The sequence below is a fragment of the Aythya ferina genome (genome assembly GCF_964211825.1).
Source record: "Aythya ferina genome assembly, chromosome: Z".
NCBI classification, from domain to species: domain Eukaryota; kingdom Metazoa; phylum Chordata; class Aves; order Anseriformes; family Anatidae; genus Aythya; species Aythya ferina.
In genome coordinates, this window is record NC_140299.1 from 22,142,425 (window position 1) to 22,167,123 (window position 24,699).

At 39.1% G+C, this 24,699-nt stretch overlaps 1 protein-coding gene across 1 annotated transcript in view; it reads left to right on the forward strand.

The window, feature by feature from the left end:
- Positions 1–14,185: 14,185 nt before the first annotated feature.
- RGS7BP (regulator of G protein signaling 7 binding protein) overlaps positions 14,186–24,699 on the forward strand; it is a 44,186-nt gene continuing 33,672 nt past the window's right edge. Inside the window, exons 1-2 of the mRNA XM_084503409.1 lie at positions 14,186–14,987; positions 17,862–18,028. Coding sequence (XP_084359535.1) covers positions 14,826–14,987; positions 17,862–18,028 — 329 coding nt within the window. The 5' untranslated portion in view covers positions 14,186–14,825. The remainder of the gene's footprint in view (positions 14,988–17,861; positions 18,029–24,699) is intronic.

The window sequence follows — 24,699 nt, forward strand, 5'->3', positions numbered from 1 at the left end:
AGAATGATTTATAGGAATCCACCTGTGGTTGTCTTTAAATGGTTTCACTCCTACATAACAGAGAAAATAGCTTATTTAAATTTAATACATTGTCAGAAATATTTTTATTCACAGTGGGAATGCACTATGCAATTCAACAGTGATAACTACATACTGGAATTTAAGTGTGAAGCTCTGGGGACAGGAGTATTACAGTAAAATATTACTAATAAAAATCTGTAATAATAAAGGAAATTCTTAATTATGGACAACGATCTTTTAATTAGAAAGTCCCAGCATCTATAAACCAGAATGGTATTGATTGCTGCATTCCTTCACTGTCATTGCTTTTAACTGTTGAATTAATTGCTATGTCAAGGATAATTTAAATTAATTCATGTTAATCCATGTGCTACTCATATGATTCACTTACCACATAATTCATATACTTTTACCCACTAATTCTCTCAAGAATTCAGGAGCTAACAGACAGAGGCGTGTCAAGGGTACTGTTTCTTACTAAGAACTTTCCTATATTCTCAGATATAGTGATATTTTAGGGTAAAACTGCATAAATTAAAAGATTTCTAAATTCACTTTTAGGTGAGCTTAAGGTGACGTATTGTAATAGTAATCAACTCATGGATACACTAGAGTAACATTCCATTAAAAATTAAACTGAAACAATTAAAAATAATAGGCCACATTCCTCTGTGGTCTAAGTCTACTGAAGTCAGTAGTTACATCAGAAAGAAATATGGATCTCCAGTTAAAAATAAATCTAAACTATACTTCTAAAGGCAGCAATGTAAATACATTACAGAAAATTGTATCTAGAATAATGCAGAATATAGGACACAGAGCACAATTTGGGGGGCTTCCCACCCTCTAAGTTCACATTCAGATCAGAAAATCATAGAATCAAAAAAATCAAAGAATAGTTTGAGTTGGAAGGGACCTTAAAGATCATCTAGTGCTGACACAAACACACACCTTACTATGGCCATGGAGATACCTCCCACCACACCAGGTTGCCCAAAGTCCCATCCAGCCTGGCCTTGAACACCTCCAGGGATGGGGTATCCAGAGCTTCTCTGGGCAACCTGAGTGAAGAATTTCTACCTAATATTTAATCTATACCTACCCTCTTCTAGTTTAAAGCCATAACGTCTTGTCATATGATTATGCTTTACACCCCCTGACAAAGAGTCCCTCCCCACTTTCCTGTGTGCCCCCTTTAGGTACTGAAAGCCTGATATAACGTCTCCCTGGAGCCTTCTCTTCTCCAGGCTGACCAACCTCAATTCCCTCAGCCTGTCTTCATAAGTGAGGTGCTTCAGCCCTTTGATCATCCTCATGGCCCTCCTCTGGACTTGTTTTAATATTTCCACACCCTTCCTGTGGCAGGGGCCCCAGAGCTGAATACAGTTCTCCAGGTGAGGAGTTATGAGAGCAGAGCAGAGGGGGAGAATCACCTCCCTTGCCCTGCTGGCCATACTGCTTTTGATGCAGCCCAGGATACAGTTGGCTTCCTGAGCTGCAAGCACATATTGCCAGTTGATCTTCTCATCAACCAACACCCCCAGGTCCTTCTTCTCAGTGCTGCTTTCAATCCATTCTCTGCTCAGCCTGTATTTTCACCTTAGGATTGCCCTGACCCAGATGTAGGACCTTGCAATTTTCCTTGTTGAACCTCATGAGGTTCACACAGGCCCACCTCTTAAGCCTGCCCTGGTCCCTCTGGATGGCATCCCTCCCCTCCAGCGTGTCAACCACACCACACACCTTGGTGTCATCAGCAAAGTTGCTGAGGGTGCACTCAATCCCACTGTCCGTGTTTCCAACAAAGATGTTAACAGAGCCTGTCCCAATACTGACCCCTGATGAACACCACTTATCAATGATCTCCACTTGGATATTGAGCTGTTGACCACAACTCTTTGAGTGTGATCATACAGCTAATTTCATACCCTTCAAGTGGTCCAACTATCAAACCCATACTCCTCCAATTTAGAAACATGGATATCACTTGTTATTTGCTCTTTCCCTATCCAACAATGCTGTAACCCATCATAGAAGACCACTGGATTTGTCAGGCATGATCTTAGTGAAGCTGGTGTTCACCTGTCACCTTATTTATTGTAATGTGCCTTAGCACAGTTTCAAGGATGATCCATGATTTTGCCAGGCACTGAGGTGAAACGGACTGGCCTGTAGATCCCCAGGTCTTCCTTTTTTCCCCTTTTAAAAATGGGAGTTATGTTCCCTCTTCCAGTCAGTGGGAAAATCACCAAACTGCCATAACTTCTTAAATATGATGGCTTAGCAACTCATCTGCCAGTTCCTACAGGACCTATGGATGCATCTCATCATGTCCCATGGACTTGTGCAACTTTAGATTCCCTAGTTCGTCTCAAACCTGATCCTCTCCTACATTGGTCTGTTCATCATCTTTCCAGTCCCTGCCTTTGCCTTCTGGGGCTTGGAACTCTGAGGTAGAGGCTGAGGAAATCTTTACTTCACCTTAAGATAAAAAGTTTATATTTAATGCTCAGTCAAATAATTAAGGTAAAAAGTCTCTCAGCTTAGTGTGACTTTATTTTCTATATTGAGCATGAAATAATATGAAGGGGGCAGAAATAAAAATTCTCAGCACCCCTCAAAAAATAAAAATTAAATACTATAACAGAATCACAGAATCACACCGACTCTCAGAATGAATGAGGTTGGAAGGGACTTCTGAAGATCATCTAGTCCAACCCCCATGCTGATCAGGATCACCTAGGACATGTTGTGCAGAAAGGCATACAGGAAGGTTTTGAATATTTCCAGAGAAGGAGACTCCACAGCCTCTCTGGACAACCTGTGCCAGTGCTCTGTCACCCTCACAGTAAAAAAGTGCCCTCTCATATTCAGCCAGAACCTCCTGTCCTTCAGTTTGTGCCTGTTGCCTCTCCTCCTGTCACAGGGCACAACTGAAAAGAGACCAGCACCATCCTCTCAACACCCTCCCCTCAGATATTTATATACATTGATGTCTCCCCTCAGTCTTCTCTCTTCTAGGCTAAACAGTCCCAGCTCTCTCAGCCTGTCCTTGTACAACAGCTGCTCTAGTCCTCTCGTCATCTTCGTAGCCCTCCTGTGGACTCACTCCAGTAGCTCCATGTCCCTCTTGTACCGGGCAGCCCAGAGCTGGACACAGCACTCCAGGTGTGGTCTCAACAGGGCTGAGTAGAGGCGGAGGATCACCTCCCTTGACTGCTGGCAACGCTCTTCTGAATGCAGCCCAGGATACCATTGGCCTTGTTGTCCACAAGGGCACAGTGCTGGCTCATGGTCAGCCTGCTGTTCACCAGGACTCCCAGGTCCCTCTCTGCAGAGCTTCTCTCCAGCATGTCAGCCCCCAGTCTGTGCTGGTGCTTGGGGTTATCCCTTCTTAGGTGCAGGGCCCTGCACTTGCCTGTGTTGAACTTCATGAGGTTCTGCTTGGCCCAGCCCTTCAGCCTCAGTTACAGAATCCTGCATAAAGGCAGCAGAGTCTTCAGTTCAAATCCTGGTGCTGGTGTAGTCCCTGAAAACATCCCTGAATATTCCTCTTCCATGAATTATCCCAGAGGGTTCTGGATAATAAGCTGCTTCTGCAGAGGATTTAATTGCCAAGCCCACATACTTATTAAACATGAAATAATGTTAGCATGAGCAGAAGGACTATTTCATATGACTATTGGTGTGTACACAGGCAGTTTTCTTAGGGAGACAACTACTTACTGTAAGAACTTTTCATTTTCATGCTATATACCTTTTTGCTTACATGTACATGTAGAACAAGAGTGGAAAAACAATTTTGATTGTAAGGAATTATATTTACTTCCTAAAAATTTAATAGTTTCTGAGTTTTGCAAAAAAGTAACCAAAAATAGTAAGAACTGAAAAAAGTCTAACGTACCCTTCCACCCAACTAAATCCACAGACGAAAGGACAGACATTTGGAAACACAAAAAGCACACATATAAATAAATAAATAAATAACAATAATTTAAAAATAAAATAAAATAAAGAAAGAAAGAGAGAGAGAGAATCATCTATTTGACATATCTTTGTTTTCCCTGTTTATTTTCCTGATAATAAAAATAAATAAATAAATAAAATAAATAAAAATCTTGCACTTGCTTGGTGGTCCTAAAGGTCTTTTGCCTTACACATATGGGTACTTGCAAAAAAAAAATAGTTTCTACATAACAATTTGATAGGTTAATATACTGCTATTTTCAGTAACCAGTTTTGTTGTCTATTAGTTCTGAAACTATTTGTCACAATCTCATTTGTGAGTCTGAACACTTGCTGCCCACATCAAAAGCAAAGTCTGTTACATCTGAAGAGTCAATTATTCTGTTTTATTAAATAGCGTTTCCTCCCAAAAGCACACTTTGTATGGTTTGTCTGTTAATTCTGAGGCAAATTATAGGCCAAAACAAAAATCTTATATAGACTTAAACAGTTTTGGATTTACTTCTCCTTTAGAATAACAGTCACACAGCTGCCATAATTAGCACTTAAATTAGCGATTAACTGCATTCGTTTTTAAATAAGCTACTGTTCAGTGATAATTTTTACATTTAGGTACCATGCAGCTAGGAGTATATTTTCCTTTTATTTGATTTCTTCAATTTTGGAATATAACTTTTTTTCTTGACTCATTCCTGAAGAGGATACTCCACTTGTAGAGAGGAGCTCTTGGGGAGAGGGTACCAAAGTGCATCTCCTACATCCTATGTATCCTATGAAGACATACAGACATATTACGGTACAGCCCTAACTGGGACTGGAAGAGGGCCAAAGGACAAACTTTACAAACAGTGTTGTTTTTTTTTCTGCTGTGACAAAGGGTATACTTCAACCCCTGGATCCAAACAGATTCTATCCATCACATCAAGATTTTAGGCTCTGTTGACAATGCAGAGACCATGGTCTGTATTAAGTTAAGAACACAAGGTCCTGCCTGTGTTCTTATAATCAAAAACTTACAGATGACCCCACACAACTGTGCATAAACCAACAAACAACAGGTATTTATGAAATTCAACTTATCTTGTATTTATTTACCAAAGACTGCAAGTGGGCAGAACATTTAAAAAGGGAATTATGTTTTTCCTTCATAACTACATTTAAAGCTGATGGATTTAAGCAGTGTCCATGAAAAATAATAACTGGATTAAGGGAATCAGGCTTCTTTATATCTGTAGCAAGTACACAAAGGGAAAACCAACCAAACAAACAAGCAAAAAATACACAAGCTGTCCCCAGTTGATGCACTCTTCTTTCTGTTCATCCATATTTCTAGTTTCCATTTCACTGCTGAATTAATAAAGCTTTAGTTTGGCATTACCTCAAAATAAATAAAAATATTTACAGATAAAACAGATGAACAATGCTTAGAAAACTCCATTATTTTACAAATGTCATTGGCAGGTGTTCTCTGAGTGGAAAGCAAGGGAAAAACAACAACAAAAAAGCTACAATCAAAATGTGGACTTGTTCTTTTGCTACATCCTTGCATTTTCTTATTTTGACCTTCACTGCTATATATCTGCTCTCTTACCACTTTCATTTCACTTTATTTTGTAATTCACAAGTACTCTCTATTGCTGTTCAGCTTTTTTCACCCTGTTTCTTCATGTTAGTAAGTTTCTTCATTTTCCCTTCCCACCTTTCTTCCCCAATTTAAAAAATATTTTTAAAAGTTGTACAAATTCCTGGAATATTTAATAGACTAATACTTCTGTCAAATCACTGCCCTGGTACTATGTTGAAAAGAGCACTTCCAGTAAATTAATGTTAAGAAATGTTGCTTTCAAAAGTACTGAGTCTGAAAAGCAGAAAAGATGCTGAAGTAGTGGCAAATACAGTGAAAGGATCTGTCTTTTGAGTTTATAAACTTCCATGAAATAACAAAATAAGACTAGGTAAGGTTGAAAAAGCATTTTTACCTCCTAAAAGAATATTTATAAGTGAATATTTCTTTAAAAACTAACATGATTTTTTTGTAATTCCAAAGAGGCACAGATAAAATAGAGTTGAACAGGACCTTGAGGAGTCTATAAGCCAATTTTCTGCCAAGAGATGATTAACACTACATTCATAATTTCTAACAGAAGATTGTCTAAACTTCTTAACAACCTTCAGTTAAAGTCTCAAGCAAAAAACTAATATAGATCTTCACTATCCACATCACAAAAAATTTTCCACCTAACCTGATTGGTCTTGCTGAAATTTACTATGTTTCTATGATTCCAGATTTTTTTTCATTTTGCAGCAGCGTTTTGTATACTTGAGAACTGCTGTTATTTTCCCACTGTCCTCCACTTCCAATACCTTTAATCTCTATTGAGTTCCAGTTTTCTAACCCCCACTTCAATTGTTTTGTCCAGTGCTTTCCCTTCCCTCCAAGTGGCCCACATCTTCTTGAAGTGCAGGACTCCATATTGTACCAGCTAACCCAGCTTTTAAAGCCAAGGCTGAGTAAAGATTAATTGGAATTGCTATTTCATAAATCTTTCTAGCTGCACTAATAGTTATACCTCATATTAGGTCTTTTCTTCCTAACAGTTTCATTTTCAACTCAACAATAAAAATGCCTAGATCCTGTAATGCAGAATTCTACATGGCCTACTCTCATTTATGTGGTGGGTAACTTCTATCAAAATGCTGTGTCTTGCATGTTTCCTTACACAACATTTTTAAAGATGGCATCTTTGCTTTGCCATGATCCCAATGAATTATCATCTATCAAAGTCTGATTCAAATTCCTTTCAGATTCATGTTATTTAACTGAACAATTATATTCCCAATACCATCATCTGGGTGACATAGAAAACTGCATTCAATGTTAAGAATAACCCACTGATTACATCTTGAGATATAGTTCAAACTGGTTTAGCTTCCCTTAGCTTTGGCATTCCTCATGGAAAGAGGAAAGAAACAGTATATGCACAGATATTACTGCATAGTATGTATGTATTCCATAGACATATGTATAACATATATTCCGTAGGATTTCTCCAGTTCTGTGTGGTTACTCTTGGAGAACAAAGGTGGGACTAGAAATCCAGCCTTGTAAGTCTATCATGCAAAATGTATTTTGTGTCTATGCATATAGTTCAATATAATTTTAAAATTATTTGTAGAATAAACCTTCCTCTCTCATCATGAGTTGTGGTCTTTGCAGGGAAAAATATGAATTTATTTATATATGCTGATTAACACACTAGCTTCAAAACTACAATTTCACCTGTCATTTACAAGAACAGAACATAAATCAATAAACCATTCTTTGAAAAAACAGATGGGAATGTGGACAGCAGAGAAATGTGTAATAAACAAGATGGAGAAAAAATAAGAACAAAGTATAGAGTAGAAAGGTAACATGAGAACAGAAGAACAAATGAAACATGAAAACAGGCCAATTAAAAAAACATGGAGCATAATTAAAATTAAATCAAAGAAGCAATAGGACAAAGTTTAAAACAGGAAACAAACAAAAAAAAAAGTCAAGAACAAAAATCTGTTGATGAAACAACATTGAAACTAAGCACTTACTTTTTTGCTTTTAAACTATAACTCAGCCTTATATTTTTAGTCATACATTCTCAAATCTTTAGCTCTTTATTGGCAGCACAACAGCTTCATGCGGGATTTTAAAAACATGCTTCCAGACAAAGATGAGATATATGTTTCTGAATCTCTGCAGCTTCTCCCACATGCTGTATCCTTTTTTTCAGTCTAAGGTTCATAAAAACTTTTTTTTTTTTTTTTTTTTTATGACTTTTAAATACATTGCCAGAAATATTGGCCTTAGTGGAACCCTTCCACTTCAGATTTCATGATTGTGTTTAATTCTTTGTTTAACTCTTACAAAGCTGTTTATCACACTATAATGCAAAGCCCAAATCAAAATTATTAGAAAGGGTTCTTCTGTCATCTATGAAATAGAAAGGAGGACAAATTAGAGGAGACAGATGCACAACCAGATTCTCAGAAGTGCACAGCATTCGACAAGAACAGTTGCCGTTTTTGTTTGTTTTGTTTTGACTTGATAGTCATTAAATGTAAAGATAGAGGGAATATACTAGGTCAACAAGCTTGGTGCAAACAGATTGATAATTCCCAATTGAGAAAAAGTACAATATAGGAACTTGAAGTATATTTTTCTGTTAAGAACAATGTGATTTCCATCTACTCACAGCAGCAAAGCTAAAAAGCTTGCAAGGCAGAGAAATAGCTCAAAGTCCCTCACTGAAATCACTGTTCATTTGTTTCAACTCATATTGCATTTTCACATAAAAATTAACTGCTGCACCTGCCATGTACCAAAAGTAGATAAGCAAATGTTTGTGGTTTGTTGTAATGATTCTTAGATGAAAACCACATCATTTTCTGTGTGATTTGAGCTTTCACTTAAAGAAAATATGAAAATGTGGTTATTAAAATAATCTTCTAAATGTGAAAATTTATTGAATCTGCAGAGTAACAATCCAAATTATGACTCTTAAGAAGACGTAATCTATTTCTATTCATTTCAATAAAACATTAATTTCTAAGTGCAATAATGATAATTTTAAGAATCAACATTTTATCTTTTCTGAACATTTAACAACAGATAAACTGTAGTCAAAGTTTGCCTTGTAAGTCTACAGCTTCTCTTTCAAACTTGTATGCAGTGAATGGTCATGATGGGCAGAACATTGGAGGTATAAAGTAGTCAGTAAAAGCATTTTCACAAACACCAAATTCACATAGCAGACAGAAGAGGTATCTAAGTACTGATGTCTCCAACGCATCTTCTAATTTTGAGAATTCTCATCATCTTATCATCTGTATTCTCATCATCTTATAACACAAACAGGATTTCCAGTGTCCAGTCTGATTTAGCTTCCAGATTTTCATTAGGTCTCTAGCTTTGAGAGTTTTCTTTGAATCATTCCCTGCAACAGCATAATTGTGTGGTATTCATATCAGATACAGTAATTAAATTTTACTGTCTTTGATTTGCTTTTGAAATCTGAAAATAGTTGTTCTTCTTTAAATGTTATCAGATATTTGTTTGTTTTTTAATCTTAAAATAATAATAATAAAATATTATAAAAACAATCTATCCACAAAAAGGATAGACGTTTGCATATAACATATAGCAAGAACATTTTTGTTGGCATAGCTTATGCTGGTTGATATCCCATTACTGAGCACCTGATCCATGATGAGTATAAGACGGTATTGACAACTGACATAGTGACAAACTACTTCTTATCCTAACTGAGCCAGAAGTTTTATATAGGACTTTATTTCTGATAACTGCATAGGTCTACGGAGCAAACATGGTCACAACAATGGCTATGTATTTTGTCACCTATGCTTATTCTGAAAAGAATATGACTTTAAATGTTCCTCAAGATACAGTGGAAGGCCTCTGTATTGATCTAGGCATTTTTCCTATAGGAGCGAAGGCAATGAAGATTATATGCTTTTGGTATTTATGTGTTATTCTTAGGTTCTCAAAAGATTAGACATTTTTTTTAATTAGTTATTTTCCCTCACTACACAAGGGACAGCAATTTATACATTTAATATAAAACACAAACCCCACATATTTCTCCTATGCATCCATCAAAAATCTGCCAAACCACTGTATGCCAAACTCTGCATTTTCAAAGTAGCAAAGTACCTGTACATTTACAGGCATTAGTTTCTTAAACATCCATTTGAATAGAGCTGTATATTCTCACTCCTCTGTCTTACAGCTCCTCACAAGTTATGTTATTTTCTGTATCTAATCCTATTCTAATTTTAATAATAGCAATGCTTTACTTCGAGAGTTTTATCTTCACCATTCCATAAATAATGTACAGATTTTTTATGTATAAGAATTTATTCTAATATTTTACTACCCAGTCATTTATGAAAATTGTTATGGGACATTTTAGTTATGAAAAATGTAAATAATTAACAAAAAAAAAAAAAAAAAAAAAAAACAGATAGTTTATAAAAGCTTTTTTTGTGTGTGTGTATGCTTTATGACCTAAAATATATTTTTCTTGATTACATTACTCACACTCATTATTTTATTCTTCTTGATTATTTTATTTACACAAAGATTTATCTGTGGATTTCTTTTATCTTCTACTCAGTGTTTTGCTTTGCTTTTATGCCATATTTTCTACCTTAAAAAGAAAAAAATAAGGCAAATTTATATTTATTTATTGCAAACATTGTGCTTTACTTACTGTACTAAAGCCAAATATAAATTATCTCATTGATACTTTCATAACAAGAAACTGGTATTAAACTTGTTATTTTCAGAATAATTTCAGAAATAATTGCTAATTTCTGCAGTTTGAAGACTTGTAAAGCTAATGTTGTGTTTGTTGTTTTTTTTTTTTATTAAGTAGGCATTCTGTTCTTTGTTGGTTTTTTTTATTGTTTTGTTTTGTTTTGTTTTCTCATAACAGGATTGTCATTATTTTAATACCATTAGTATTATTTTGTTTTTTATTTTACATTTTTTAACAAAATAGAGAGGTGAAAGAAAAAAAAAAAAAAACTGATTGTATGGGCCATCTGAGATTTCCATGCCTTCAGATCCTATAACTTATGGGATAAATTTGAACGAGGCAGCTATCTGGCTACCTGAGTGCTCCCAGAAGTGTTTCCATATAAGCTCATGTTGCAACTGCATATGTAAATACATGTTGTAAAAGCAATAGAGAATGTGGAAAGATATCCTGGATTATCTGATTTATAATTTCTTTCATTCCCTGACTTAAGTAGTAGTTCTTAAGTGCCAAAAATCTCAGTGCAATAATCTCTAGCATCCTCAGGGCATAACTTATGCATCATATGCAGTGTTTTGCAACGCTTAAAGAAAAGGAACATAGAAGCAGACTAAAGCCATTTTGACATTTTGCTAGTTTAAGCTTGTTGTTTCACACATTTATATCCAGGAGCAACATGCCAATGGGCTGGCAGCTACAGACTTCCTGCATTTTTTTTCTTTATATTTCTACTGCCTGCAAAGCAAGATAAGCCCCTTCCTCAGTGTCTCTTCTGCTATATACTGTGTGGGCATTAGTTTCCTAAACTTATAGATTTGCTGAGACTGACACAACAAGCCTTGGAAAAATGTTGGTATTTTCTTTATAGTCTCATGTAATACAGTGTCAGTCTTCACTGTATTGTGGATATAAATTTCATAGGACAGAGGTATCTTTGCTTTGAGAGATATTTGCATAAATGTTTAAAACATTTTAAAAAGAGACTCACTGCATTTGGGGTCAAAAACACTGTATTGACTTTTAAAGAGGGCAAATATGATATTTTTTCTGTAGCGTGTTATTAGTCTAATAAACACAAAATGTACTGATGTGCAATCTTTGGTACAAATATTTCAACTTGGTCAGCACTGCATCACTGGAAGGTCTCTGGATTCAGGAAGGTTAAGGCTCGGTGATGGATCCATTAAAGACTTATTTATGAAGCTTGCCATAACAGCGTCTCCTGTGGTTTTCCTTTTCCTAACTTCCCAGCCTGGAGAAAACGATTAATAAAAAAGAAATGGGCACTGAAGCTGTGATTCTCAAATGCGTTATTACATTGTTATTTATGAAGGTTAAATATTTTTACTCCACTGGAGGCCTGGTACAAAAATTGAATACTAAACCTCAAGACCCTTCTGACCCTTCATTTTCAGGGAATAAAGTTTGTGCTCTGTTTAAAACATTCCATATTTACCTAGAAGGAAAGTCAGTTCACTTTTTTTTTTTTAAACTGTATACTAAAGACATGTAAAAAAAAAAAAAAAAAAAAATCTGTTGTTATTCTCAATTTTTCATTTTCAATCTAACTTTAAATCTTATGCTTTATTTTTCTGCCCAAAGGAGATTATACAGAATTACTTTTCTTTCCTTTCTTCCAAACCTGTTTCTTGATTTTCTCTTCTGTATCTGTACCTATTTCTGTAGAAATGTCCTCTTTTTTCCTCCTCTGTTTCTTTGCCTCTTTTTCACTTTCTTGTTTTCTCTGAAGTCATCTCCCCACGTTTCTCAGCTAATCAGCATCTGTCTCACAACTTTTCTAGTCCATTAAATTCTGCTCACCCTTGGGAAATATTACCAGAAACCAATGACCAGAGAAATAAATGGATTAGATAAAGATTACAACAACATGGAACAAAATAGATTCCCAAATAAAGAGTTAATCTCAGTTCATTTTTCTAGAATTACAGTGCAGGCTATGTATAGCAAAACCTAGATGTTTACTTGTATTTTGTTATGAGCAGTGGAGTTTGAATTCAACATCCTAATGAGCCAAGTACTGCCTGAATTTATTTCAAGGTCACCCACCCATGCTCTTCAGAGGATGTTGCAGGAGGGAGAAGCAAGCCTCTGCCTGTTGTAATCCATTAACCACTGCTGTCTTCTGCACCTCAGACTGAACAGTTGCCCAACACTCCTGCCTGTCCAACATAACCCCAGGGTGCCACCAAATCCACACTGTGAGGATTTCAGAGGTCAAAATCTGAATTATGAAAGAATCATGAGAGCCTTGGTCTTATAAATTACCAAAAGGATCATCGGATCCATCTCCAATTGTGGACATACCGAAAATGCAGACAGGAGTGAACCTCCTGTAGATGACTGAGACTTCAAAGCTGTTCCAAACGTTGTCTGCAGGGCAAAATTCAGCTCTGACTCAGCTTTACACGGGGCAGATTTATAACCAGGAGCTAAGTTTTTTAAAAGGCAGTGGGACTTCTGCCATTGATTCAAGGGAACAGAACTTCAGCCAGGATAGGTAATGTGCAAGCAAACATGCCACTTTGTTTGGTAGATTTACTGTTATTGTTGTTGTTTTTATTAGTAGTATTAGTATTATTTCATTATTGATATTCCAGTAGCTCTTACACACCTAAAATAAGACTAGAATATATGACTAAAACAATATATGAGCAAAGATTAAAACATTAGCATTAATGTGGCATAGTACTGTTTTAATTTCCCTTTACAAATATATGTGTTTTGTTCTATATACATAATGTGAGGACAAGACGCATTCATTTTGCTTTCTGCCACTACTTAAATATTTTCCTTGTCATTAGGTAATGGTTTGTCTGTGTATGAAAGCAATATGATGTCCTGGCTCAAAGCTTGTGTTTATGCAGCACTGAATTCAAACATTTATTTCATATGAGTAATAGAATTAAGTTTACTACCAAAAGAAAATGTGCTGTCCTTAAAATAGCACTTGCAAACTGCAAGTTCTCACTACTCCGGATGCTGAAGATCTTGTAGTATGTTTACAAGTGTAGCATTATAATTACAAGGTCAATTCAGCTTTGCCGAATGTGATGACAGTGCTTGCAAGCACTGCAAAACCCATCAACGCTAACACACATCCAGCAGTTTCCATTTCCGGGAAAATGGCAGGAAATGTCTAAAAGGAGTTTCAAAGAAGACAAGATAGGCAATGTCCAGACTGAGGCAGATGACAGGGTGTCTGTGCTAGAGTAATGAAGAGCCTTCAGAGGGGTACTCAGCCTGCTAGAGGGCCTTCAACGGCATATTTAGGCCCCTTGGCAAGGCTGGGTATGTGTGTGTGACACGCTTGGTATTCCTTGGGTGTCAAGAATGTTACTGATATGAAAGGTTAAAGTGGAATATAAAAGTAATTATAATTTAAAAAAAAAAAAAAAATGCTGTTTAACGTTCTGAAGAAGGAAAGTTATACCAGAAGAGAGGTAAAATCCTAAGGAGCTGCAGCTACCCAGCTGCAGAGAGGAACAGCCACAGCCTGGGGGCTGGAGAGCTGGCCCAGGCTGAACCCACCGAGGGGACGTGGGGAGGGGGCTGCAGAGCCACCGCCGACCCAGCCCTGCCGGGGCCCGCGGCCGGAAGAGAGGAGAGCATTAGCAGCAGCAGCCTGTTGAAGGGCAACTGCACTGTGCTGGAGCAGAGAGGGAACAATTCCTCCACTCGATCATTATTTAACCTTTAATGCTACAACAAGAGCGGCGGCATCACGCCCTCCAACCGCTTGTTCGGAGACCCAAGATAAGATGCCCTTTCTTGTCGTTGTTCTGTTTTCGTTTTCCCTGAAAAGCAAACAAACGCGAGCAGCGAACCAAGTCCTCGCAAACACTCCCAGAGCCACCCTCTGGACGACTCGGCACCAACTTCGGCCGCAGCCCCGCGGGCGATGCCCTGACGCCTGCGGGAGCCCCGGGACGGCTCCCCCGGGGCTGCGACGCCCGGCGGGGTGGCGACGGGACCGCTTCGCCCCCGCTGCGGCCGGGGGGGCTCTGGGGAGGGGGTCTCGTCCCGGGGAAGGGGGCGGCCGCCGCAGCCGCTCCCGCCCTAGGGGGGCGGCGCGCTGTTACCGGCGTCAGCCCCCCCGGTTCCCCCCGTGCCCCCTGCCGGCGGAGGGGCTCGGAGGAGGGAGCTGCGCGCTCCCCCGGGCGGGGGCATCGCGGGGGCGTCGCCAGCCGCCGATGGCAGCCGCTGTCCGCCGGGCACGGCCGGCGCTGCTACGGGCAGGAGGGCGGCGGAGCATGCCGCCGGCGGCGGGGCGGTTCCGCGGGGACTGACAGCCGCGCTGCCGGAGGAGGGAAGGCGCCAGCCCCTCCGCCTCTCCCCGCCGCGAGCGGAGGCGATGCCGCAGGGCGCTCCGCCGCCCGGCCGCCACCCGCTGTCGCCGCTGTCGCCGCCGTGAGCGGCGCGGCCCCCGGCGGGACGGGGCGAGGAGCGGCGGGGCTCCGCAGCCCTCCCCGGCCGGCGGCTCCGCGCGGCGGATGCGAGTGCATGAGCTCTGCAGCGAGCGGGCGCAGGAAGCGCCCCCGCTCCGCCGCCTCCATATTCCCGGGCAGCAGCAGGACCTCGCCGCACGGCCGCGACTCCGAGCGGCGGGGCAGCGGCTGCGAGGGCGCCTGCACGACGCTGAGAGCCCTGGACGACTGCAAGATGGTGGGTACCGCGGGAAACGAAACAAACAAACAAAAATTATTATTATTGCTGTTATTTATTTATTTATTTTCTTTTATTTTTTTCCTTTTTTTCTCTCTCTCTTTTTTTTTTTTTTTTTTTCTGAGCGTTTCCGTGGCTGGCAGCTCGCCCATTCCTATCACGTGCAGTTGCACTATTTTTAAAACTGCAGTCCCCCGCCGGGGGGCTGCTGCCCTGTCGCGGGAGGCGGGAGGGAGAAGCGAGGTCTCCGGCCGTACGGGTGGGTCGGGACCGGAGCCCGGCTCCTGGTCCCGCAGGAGCCCGCAGCCCCGCACACGCTGCCTTCGCGGCGCTGACAGCGGGTGGAGTTGCTTTTTTTTTTTGCTAGATACGGCCCGATCTGTCCCCAGACTTGCACTCACTGAAGCCTAAACAGGTGAGCACTTGCTTCCGCGGCATCAGCACACGCTCCGCTTGCTGTCCTAGTGGGGAAAAAACAACAACCACTCTTGCCCTATAATCTTTCTAACTGAATCCAGAATTTGAGGCCACAAAATTCGTTCCCTGACATGCATGGTACCTGCTTCCAGTCTACCCAGAGTAGCTGACTGCAATTGTAAAATCTCAGGTCAAGCACCCGCACCTGTGCTCTTTTCAGAACATCATGTTACAATATAGCATTTTTCTCCACTTGTGCTCAAAATGTTTGGATCTTGACACTTCCCTCCAAGCCAGCAGCATCTGGCTCCTCAGGCTACAGTCAACTGGGTGTTGGGGCCCAAAATTGCTCATCTCACCCGTCACAGAAAACAAATGTAGTTGCTGCTACTTTACCTCAAAAATTTGGGTCTTGCCACACACCTCTGTCCAGTAGCATTGGACATGTGTCTGCCACTTCTGCTCTGCTGAACTCTGGCAATATTTCTCTCTAATACTCCAAATTGTTCTGGCAGATATCCACTCTGATACTTCAAAATCGGCAGCAGCTCCCAGTGCACCAAAGAACAAAAGCTGCCACGGTAGCTGTATAAATATATCCAACAAGTGGATCCTACGGGGTCCTGCCTTTTCTCTCATTCCCAGTAGCTTAACTTGGTTAGTTAAACAGAACCGCTAGCTTCCTTTCTTCGTTCTTTATCTGGTAGAATTCAGTGATTAGAAATATAATACGATTTACAGATGGATTGCCAATATGCAGTGAGATTGAGGAGATCAAATGAGTGCATTTTTTCTTGTTCTGTCTTGATGCTGCAATATCAGCATGGTTTTGTTTTCCTTGGCAGTGCTGAGAATGCTCTGTTTAGACAGGGGATATCAGGTGAGAACCAGCAAAATGTGTCTGTCTTACCAGTGGCAGGATGAGAAGCTTTTCTCATGTTCTTAATACGGAATAATTATACCACAATGTAGTACATCTTTTTATCCCCATTGGTTTCTTGCATCCACCGAAGCTACAGAACAGGAGAGTTGAAGCCACATTTAGCAGAGTACGAAGATTGTGTCTGGGGCTTTGTTTGGTATGTGAATTTGGAGGGGGGGGGTGTTGTTTTTTGTTGTGGTGGTATTCTTGCAGATGTGTTGGAATGCATTGGGATTGTTTTGCTGCTCCAGAAGCAGTGAAACCTATTTGCTACTCTTACAATTAAATTTGAGAAAACGTGGCTTAAAATAAATAAATAAATAAATAAATAAATAAATAAATAAATAAATTGGCCCTGATACTAGTTCTTAGTTATGCAGAGTAATTATAGTAGTACGCATGAAGAGCCAGCATGGAACTCTGCAGGAGAAGTGACTCACTTATTTTCTGTTTCTGAGTATGAGAATTAGAAGGCTTGACTTTAATGTTTGGTAAAACTGATAGAATCCAGGTCCCAGACCTGTTTTTTCACTGTGCTTGTATGCTGGGATATGTTGAACTCCTGGTGGTAATGATGGCTGCAGAATTATTAGCAGTCGCTCTTGTCTGGTTTTATATTTTGGAAATTGAGGTCAAATTAGCAAAACAAAGATAAATACATATTTTGTTCTAATGCTCCCTTCCTTCCACCCCCGCCACCATGTGGAGCAAATGGTCTGATGTGCTTCCTTTAAGATAGCAAATGCTTTGTTTCCTTAAAATATCATCCCACATTGTGATCAGTGGAACTAAACAATAATGATCTTTCCATCACTGTAAAATAACCTATGTATCCAGTAGCATCCGTGTGTATCTGCTGTGTATTAAATTTCTGTGAAAATGTTGAAACATTTATTTATTCCTTTGTCTGTTTTTCTCCCCACATTGGAAAAAGTGCTTTCTAGAATCCTAACTGGAAAGTGTATCTGGTACATCTTCTCAGCCAATAACTCCCAATCAGTTTCAAGTCTGAAATCTGGGTTAGAGGCCAGTGACAGAACAGAAATCATTACAAAATAAATTAGCAAAATCTCCAGTGTAAAAGCAAACGCTACATTCCAATCCCTAAATGTGCTGTTAATCAGGAAGCAGGAGGAGCAAAGGCAATCATTTCTGGAGATATTTTTGTCTTTAATGATAGCAAAAAATAACCTCATGCTACTAGTAAAACAGCTGGTTTTCTGTCTGCTTAATATTTAGGACTAATAACTCACACTTCCAGAGATTAAAAGCAGAAGCACTACTTTCCTGCAAATGAACATTTACAGCACACAGAAGAGGCAGCTGGCATGGAGGCCCTAGTCATTTATTAAATCTTAGGCACTTGGTCTTGTACTCTATGCATGCCTGCCTGGAAGCAGTAGGAACAAGCCCTAAATTAGGCATGTTTGTGGTTTTTTTTTGTTGTTGTTTTGTTTTGTTTTAATTAAAAAAATAATAAGTTTTTATCAGTGTAGCTAATTGTCTCACGTAAGTAAATTGTCTTTGTTTTTCAGCTTGTCCAGGAGTTCAACACCCAGGTGGCTCTATACCGGGAGCTGGTAATTTCCATTGGGGATGTCTCAGTCACCTGTCCATCTCTGCATGCAGAAATGCACAAAACTCGAACTCATGGATGTGAGATGGCCTATCAGGCTCATCAAAAACTAGCAGCAATTTCCGGGTAGGAGACTACTTATGTTTAATTAAAGCAGTACTCTTACGCATGTCTTTGCTAAATATTACATTGAGGAAACATTCAGCAAGAGCATTAACTTGTGTTTCTGTTTTAGTCATAGAGAAATATGGCCACAAATCCTGCCGAATGTCTTATGTCCCTATTATAGTGCAATTTGGGACCAAATCCTGGTCCCCTTATAAAGGTGGTGTCTGACTGATTTCACTGGTTGCTGTTATTTAAGGTGAACGTGTTTTTTCTCTGTATCACTAGACAACTTAAAAAGATCAGCCTTGCCTCTCAAAGCTGATGTGGCAATAACTTCCTTCCCAGTTCTTCATTGAGTATATCTAACTGAACAGATTGTGACAACTAATTCAGCTCAGCTAGAAACTTGGCAAAACCAGAGGTAAACATAATTAGGTGAAAACTATGTAAGTCTAATTATTTATGTTTTTTTCACTGTATGGCAAGTGGGGCATTTATGTTAACACATAACACCTCCCGAGTTTTGTCTCACTGACCATGCTTTGCCAGAGTTTTCTGCACCTGCCTTATCCAACATAAACCACTGCACACCACGGGAAAATCTTTTCGGCAGCTATGACTAATCCCCACTAAAGTTCTTTCATCAGTTTAACATATATGAGAAACATGTCACAGATTTAGTAGAGCTGTTGATGTTTTCAGATGCGATTTTGAGCAAAGACTCTTCTCTTAAATTGATATCACAAACTCCAATTTTTTCCTCAAACATATATGCTTTTAAGACACTAAAGTCTGTAAGAATTTTTTTAAAAAAAGGATACAGTTCATTGTTACCAGTATACAATACCTCAAAACTATAGCACTGAAAGTGTGTAAACAAACAAACAGTAGTGAAATTGATTCTATGTACTTTTAAACTCAAAAAGAGAGACTAATACAAACAACAAAAATAGAAAAGGAGTAGCAGAACCTAACTTGGATTTTTTTTGTCTTTTTATTTTATTTTATTTTATTTTATTAATAAGGAAAACCATAGATACATGCTTATTTAGAAATAGAGAATTAAGTAATAATTTCACAGCTGGGAGCCTGTCATATACACAAAGATGTCCTGAAGGTTGTGCAGTTGCTGTGAGATTGACATTTAGCTAATCTAAAACTGTTTTAGGTAACTGTGATAATAATATGATATGCATAACAACTGGTAGGTGTTAGAAACCCTCTGGAAATTATTTGTTTAGTCTGACAGACATTTTACAAGATGTGCTTCACATCCACACCCTTATACAGCTGAGGAAAGCTATTTGAGCCACCTTATTATTATCTGTGAGGAATTCAGCGTAGAAAACAAACAGAAGGAGAGGAGTAGTGAATAAACATAGAGGTTCAGTCTTTAATTCAGCAGGAAGAGCGATATAGTGCATATGGCATTGGATCTGCAATGGGAACCTAATTTGGTAGGAAGAAAAACAAGAAGGAAGGAAAATATTTAGGTGCAGGAATGCATTAAATCATCCCCAATATTAAACAGTCAGGAGGGTAGTGTATTGCTCAGAAAACACTTGATAGGAGATGAGACAAAGGCTCACTTAGTTTGCTGCTTTACTTTAGAATCTGCAGCACTGCACTGTGCATACTTCTGGGTAACACTACCGATTTCATCTTCCAAAGCTTGGTAAAGATAGCTATTGCTTTCTCAGGCAGAGATAATAATAAAAAATAGCTAATTATGTTACTAAACTATAAAATTTCATTACACACCAGCATTTAATTAGTTAAGCTCATCTGTAACATTCAGTTAGTCACCTAACTAACCCGAGCATTTGCAGGGCACTCTGACTTTCTTTCAAGAAGGTGGCATCACCATATCAGACAACATTAAGTTCATTCATCTTGATTGTGTTGATATCCTCCTTGGAAAATTAGCAGACAGCTTTGTTGCTTCCTGTTTGAATACATTAATGTTTGAGACTCAAACCCACTCCTGATTCAGGCAGCACCTATTTCCCTCTTGGCTCACCTGTTCTACCAGACTGAGGAGGGTAACAAAGAGGAAAGGTGCAAAGACTCAGAAGGAAAGAAACAGGATCAACCCACTAGCACTGTTAAAGACAGCTTTGGAAGAAAATTTGGCAGTTGTGGGAAGAGAAAGAAATGCTGAGGTGAAGGCATTACATTATGAATTGGCCAAGAGAAAAGTCATGGAGAAGAAAAGTTTGGTCATGGGAACATCAATTCTGGAATATTAAAGGGACATCAGAGGACAGAGGTTTAATTCGAACAAAAAGAGAAGACTCTAGCTGTAGCTACTTTTGCTACAATAAGAAGCTAGGGAAATGGAGAGACTGAAAGCCACACTTAAATTAAAAAAAAAAAAATAGGGAGAAAGAAAAAAGAAAGAAAAAAGAAAGAGATGATGACAAAGATAAGGAAGTAGCAAGGAAACATAAAACCTTATGAGACTGGACTGGATTAGATCATATCACCCCATCTAGCCCAAATCTGACAGCAACCAGTAGCAGAAAGTCAGTAAAAAAAAAATAAAAAACGGGCTGTACATAGAATGATGCCTTCCCTAGCATATTTGCCACTTTTTGGCAATCAGTAGTTTAGGAGCTTCCTGAGTCAAAGACCATATCTGAACAACTAGTGCCTGACAAATGTAAGCTCTCACAGAAGATTTAAGGATTTGTCTAAATATTAGGGTCTTCTACATAGAAAATGCAGAGGATGACTAATGACATCTATACACGTTGGTGTGTATGAAAACTTTACAAATCAGTTTATTTATAAAAAAAAGAAAAAAAAGAAAAAAAAAGAGAGAGATTAAGCTTATTGAGAAGAGAAACTTAAAATTCAATCTCTAATTTAATAGGATTTCATAGCTATTACATCCTCTTCTCAACTTGCTCTGTTATGTATTATTCTCTATGTAGAGAGAGATGTAATTTTCTTAAAGAGCAGAGGCATACCTGGGTTTACAAACACTGTCACAGCTTTTAGAGAATAAAGATTAGAAATAGAAATATTTTAAATTGAACTATTCTAGTTCTAGCAAATAATCTTTGAGTCAGACTGAGCTGTTCATTCAATGGTATCTCAGGACTTCAGGTCAATTTCTGCACACTATACTCACAATTCATACCAAAAAATCTTATTGATTTTTAATGAGACTGTCTTCTGAGGAAAGCGAGCAAGCTCTGGTCCTTTCATTACATTTTCTACTATATTAATGTAATGTAAATTAAATAACTGAATTACATTGTGCACCTTGTAGTACTGGAAATTATAACCAAACCTGGAGAAGGTAAAGCAGCAAGAAAATGGATTAGCATTTTTAAGTAAAGAAAGCTAAACGAGTGGGAAAATACTTGAAACAAAACGAAGAACAACAACAACAACAAAGTAAACCTCTATTTTAGTATCTGTTTTTTGGGGATGATAAACACTCTGCTAATATTTTAGATTAGAAGCTATCAAGCAGAGACCCAGCTTTATTAGCTGAAGTACACTATGGGATATAAACAGAATAATAACTCAGAACTGTGTTTTAAAATACACGTCTACACAACCACGTGCACACTTTTTTAAATGTCCCTTTCATATTCCCAAGCACTTGATATGCTTACATAATGCAAGTATTTCTGTGCACTCTTGGCACACTGGAACCAGAACTGTCTCTGTGGTGGGCTGATATATATGTTGACAGTGTATTTTTCTTGCATGAAATAAAACTATGTGAGGAGCCCAGGGGTGGACAGCAATTTATGTGTGTGTGAATGTAACTTTCAAAGTGATTGTCCTGTGTTGTTCAGACTGGTACTGAAAACTTCTGAATCAAGGAAGGAATAACCCCACTCACCAGTACAGGCTAGGGGCCAGCTACCTAGAAGGCAGCTGTGCAGAAATGGACCTGGTGGTTCTGGTGAACACTATGTTGAACATGAGCCAGCAGTGTGCCCTTGTGGCAAACAGCCAACAGCCTCCTGTGCTACATTAGGAAGTGTCACCAGCAGGTCAAGAGACATGATCTTTCCCCTCTGTTCAACACCAGTGAGGCCATCTGTGGAGTACCATGTCCAGATCTGAGCTCTGTAGTAGAAAAGAGAAAGGGACATACTGGAGGGGACATCGTCAGTGGCAATGAAGGTAATAAAGAGCACACAGCATACAAGGAGAGGCTGACAGAGCTGGGACAGTTCAGCTTGAAGAAAAGTCTTGGAATGGGGATTCTATCTATATGTATAAGTACCTGATGGGGGAGTGTAAAGAAGACACAATCAGGCTCTCCTCAGTGGTATGCAGTGACAGAAAACTCCACCACCGCTCCAGTGTTGCCTGGAGAGGTTGTGGAGTGTCCGTCCTTGGAGATACTCAGAACTCACCTGGGCATGATACTTAGTGACCTGCTCTAGATAGCACTGACTTCAGCAGTAGAGTGGACTAGATCACCTCTAGACGTCCCTTCCAGCCTGTGATAAAAGTTGCAGTAAATCTCCTCCTCAGGAAAATTCCAACATAAATGTTTGTCATTTTACATTGTGGTGCATTCATTACTTTTATAATACAGTTGTTACATGTGGCTTTTCCTGAGTTCAGGAAAGTAGAGGAAGTAGACCTAAAAATCACATTCTGGTTGCATTCTTTCTTTGTGGCACTACACAGAAATGCAGCCACGGTGTTTTTTAGTAGCTTTAGTTCATTTTTACTTTTGTTTTCCAATTCAGTCTACACTAGATTTCTAATGTTTCCGTTAAGCAATAGAAGATAGTTTCTCAGACCTAATTAATACTAAAGCAGCTCCTAAGGTTGTGTTCAAACACTTTATTGACACCCAGTTGTGGCCAAATTTGTGTTAAAATGTCTGAATTTTCCCCAGATAATGACACTAAAATTAGTACCTACATACTAAAGCATATAAGCAAACAAAAAAGACTGATCCATAACATTTTAAAAATTAAAAGAAAAAGAGACCATGCTTGTAAGTTAATAAGAGCTCTGTTAAGACAGACATAATAGAATCCATGTTAACTATTTAACTTAAGATGTTAAATAAAGCACTGCTGACAGGCAGCATAGATCAGCAGAAACTGAACATAGCAACACTCAGCTCAACAGGGAAGAATTTTTATAATCATGAATCAAAACTAAGGTAATGTTAGCAGACAGAGTAACAAACTAGAACTCTTCCCAAGATAGATATCAATCATGCAGCATGCATGGAGATCTCTGCCTTCCTCGTGTCCTTAAAATCCCTGCCATTGTACTCCCTCTCTAACCATATGTACCAGAGGTTAACACTGATCCCCGGAGATCTGAATTACAGGCACTAGCCCTGTGTCATTCCTCAGTTAAAGTCAGTGCTTTAACAGCCAAATGAAAAGGTAAGGATAAGGTAAACTTTTCATAGAGTTTGCACCATGATAATTAGAATATGACCTATTGAGAGTATAAATAAATACTAAAAATAATGTGATGAAATGTAAGAAAACAAAGAAACATGGAAATGTTTTGGGAAGTAAGCTCTGATTCGGATATACCATGAACTAAGTTTTTACAGACAAGCTAGAGCACAACAAGTGTAAAACAGCTTGCCCACCTCTGAAGAGAATAAGACTCACATACATTGCTCTCACAAGGTTCAAAATGTCTCTACACAACAAAACTGGTGCACCTGAAATGATGAAAAGGGGGCATCAAAAAACTACAGTAATTTTCTGTGGAGCTCAGTCAAGACGTGTCCTGTTGTTGAGAATAACATCTATTTCCTCAATTTAAGTTGCAGGGGAAAAAAAAAAGAAATCGTTTAAGTCAGATGTCTCAAGTTTAATAGGCAAATTTAGAAAGCAAATAATGGAGGAGAAAACAAGGTTACTTACTAAAGCTAGAGTTCTCAAAATAGCTAACCTCCACAGACTCACTTTCCTTTGTATCTTTGTCTTTATGCTGTGCTCTTGTAGACAATTGGGACTTAAATATACAAGATATTAATATCTCCCTTTGTGGATTTGTTTTTTGTAAGTGGGGCCAGGTTTGGTAAAGGACAGATGTACCTAAAATTGTATTTAGCATTTACTTCTCAGTGTGCAAAACAGAAATTCTGAAAAGCCTGAAAGTTCTATAACGTTGTTTTCAGAAAGTGGAAGAGCTAAGCACCTTGCTTAAGGGTAAACCTAAACAGCAGGCAGAACTGGGGCATTCCTCCTTGTCCAAGCTCTGACAAGCTTGATCCCATAGGCACCATCAGAGCATCCTTAAAGCCTAACAGTTTTGTACTCGCCAGAGAACACAGGGGCACCCAGCACTTTCTTTTAAGGCAAAGCCAAAGGTGAGTAAACCTAATTTTTAGAGCACCTGTGCCTACCTCCCAGAAAAATGCCCAGGCTTCCAGACTACAGTCATGGAGAAGAGGAAGCTAAAAGCAAGACAGGCATCATCTTCATTGATCATGAAGAAGTTCTTGGCCCCTTCCTTCCATCTCATGCTTAAACAGCACATTCACTGCAGCTCCCTGGGCAGCATCGCCACCTCCACAGCACTTGAGGACCGCACAGGCTGGGTAAGGTAGGTAGATAAGCCTGCCTCTTAGTGGAAGGGTCCTCTAACAGAAGAGAAGCTGTGTCCAGCCCTGAAGCCGGAGACTCTTCCTCATGTTCAGGGATCACTGCTGGTAGGCAGGATAGGCATTG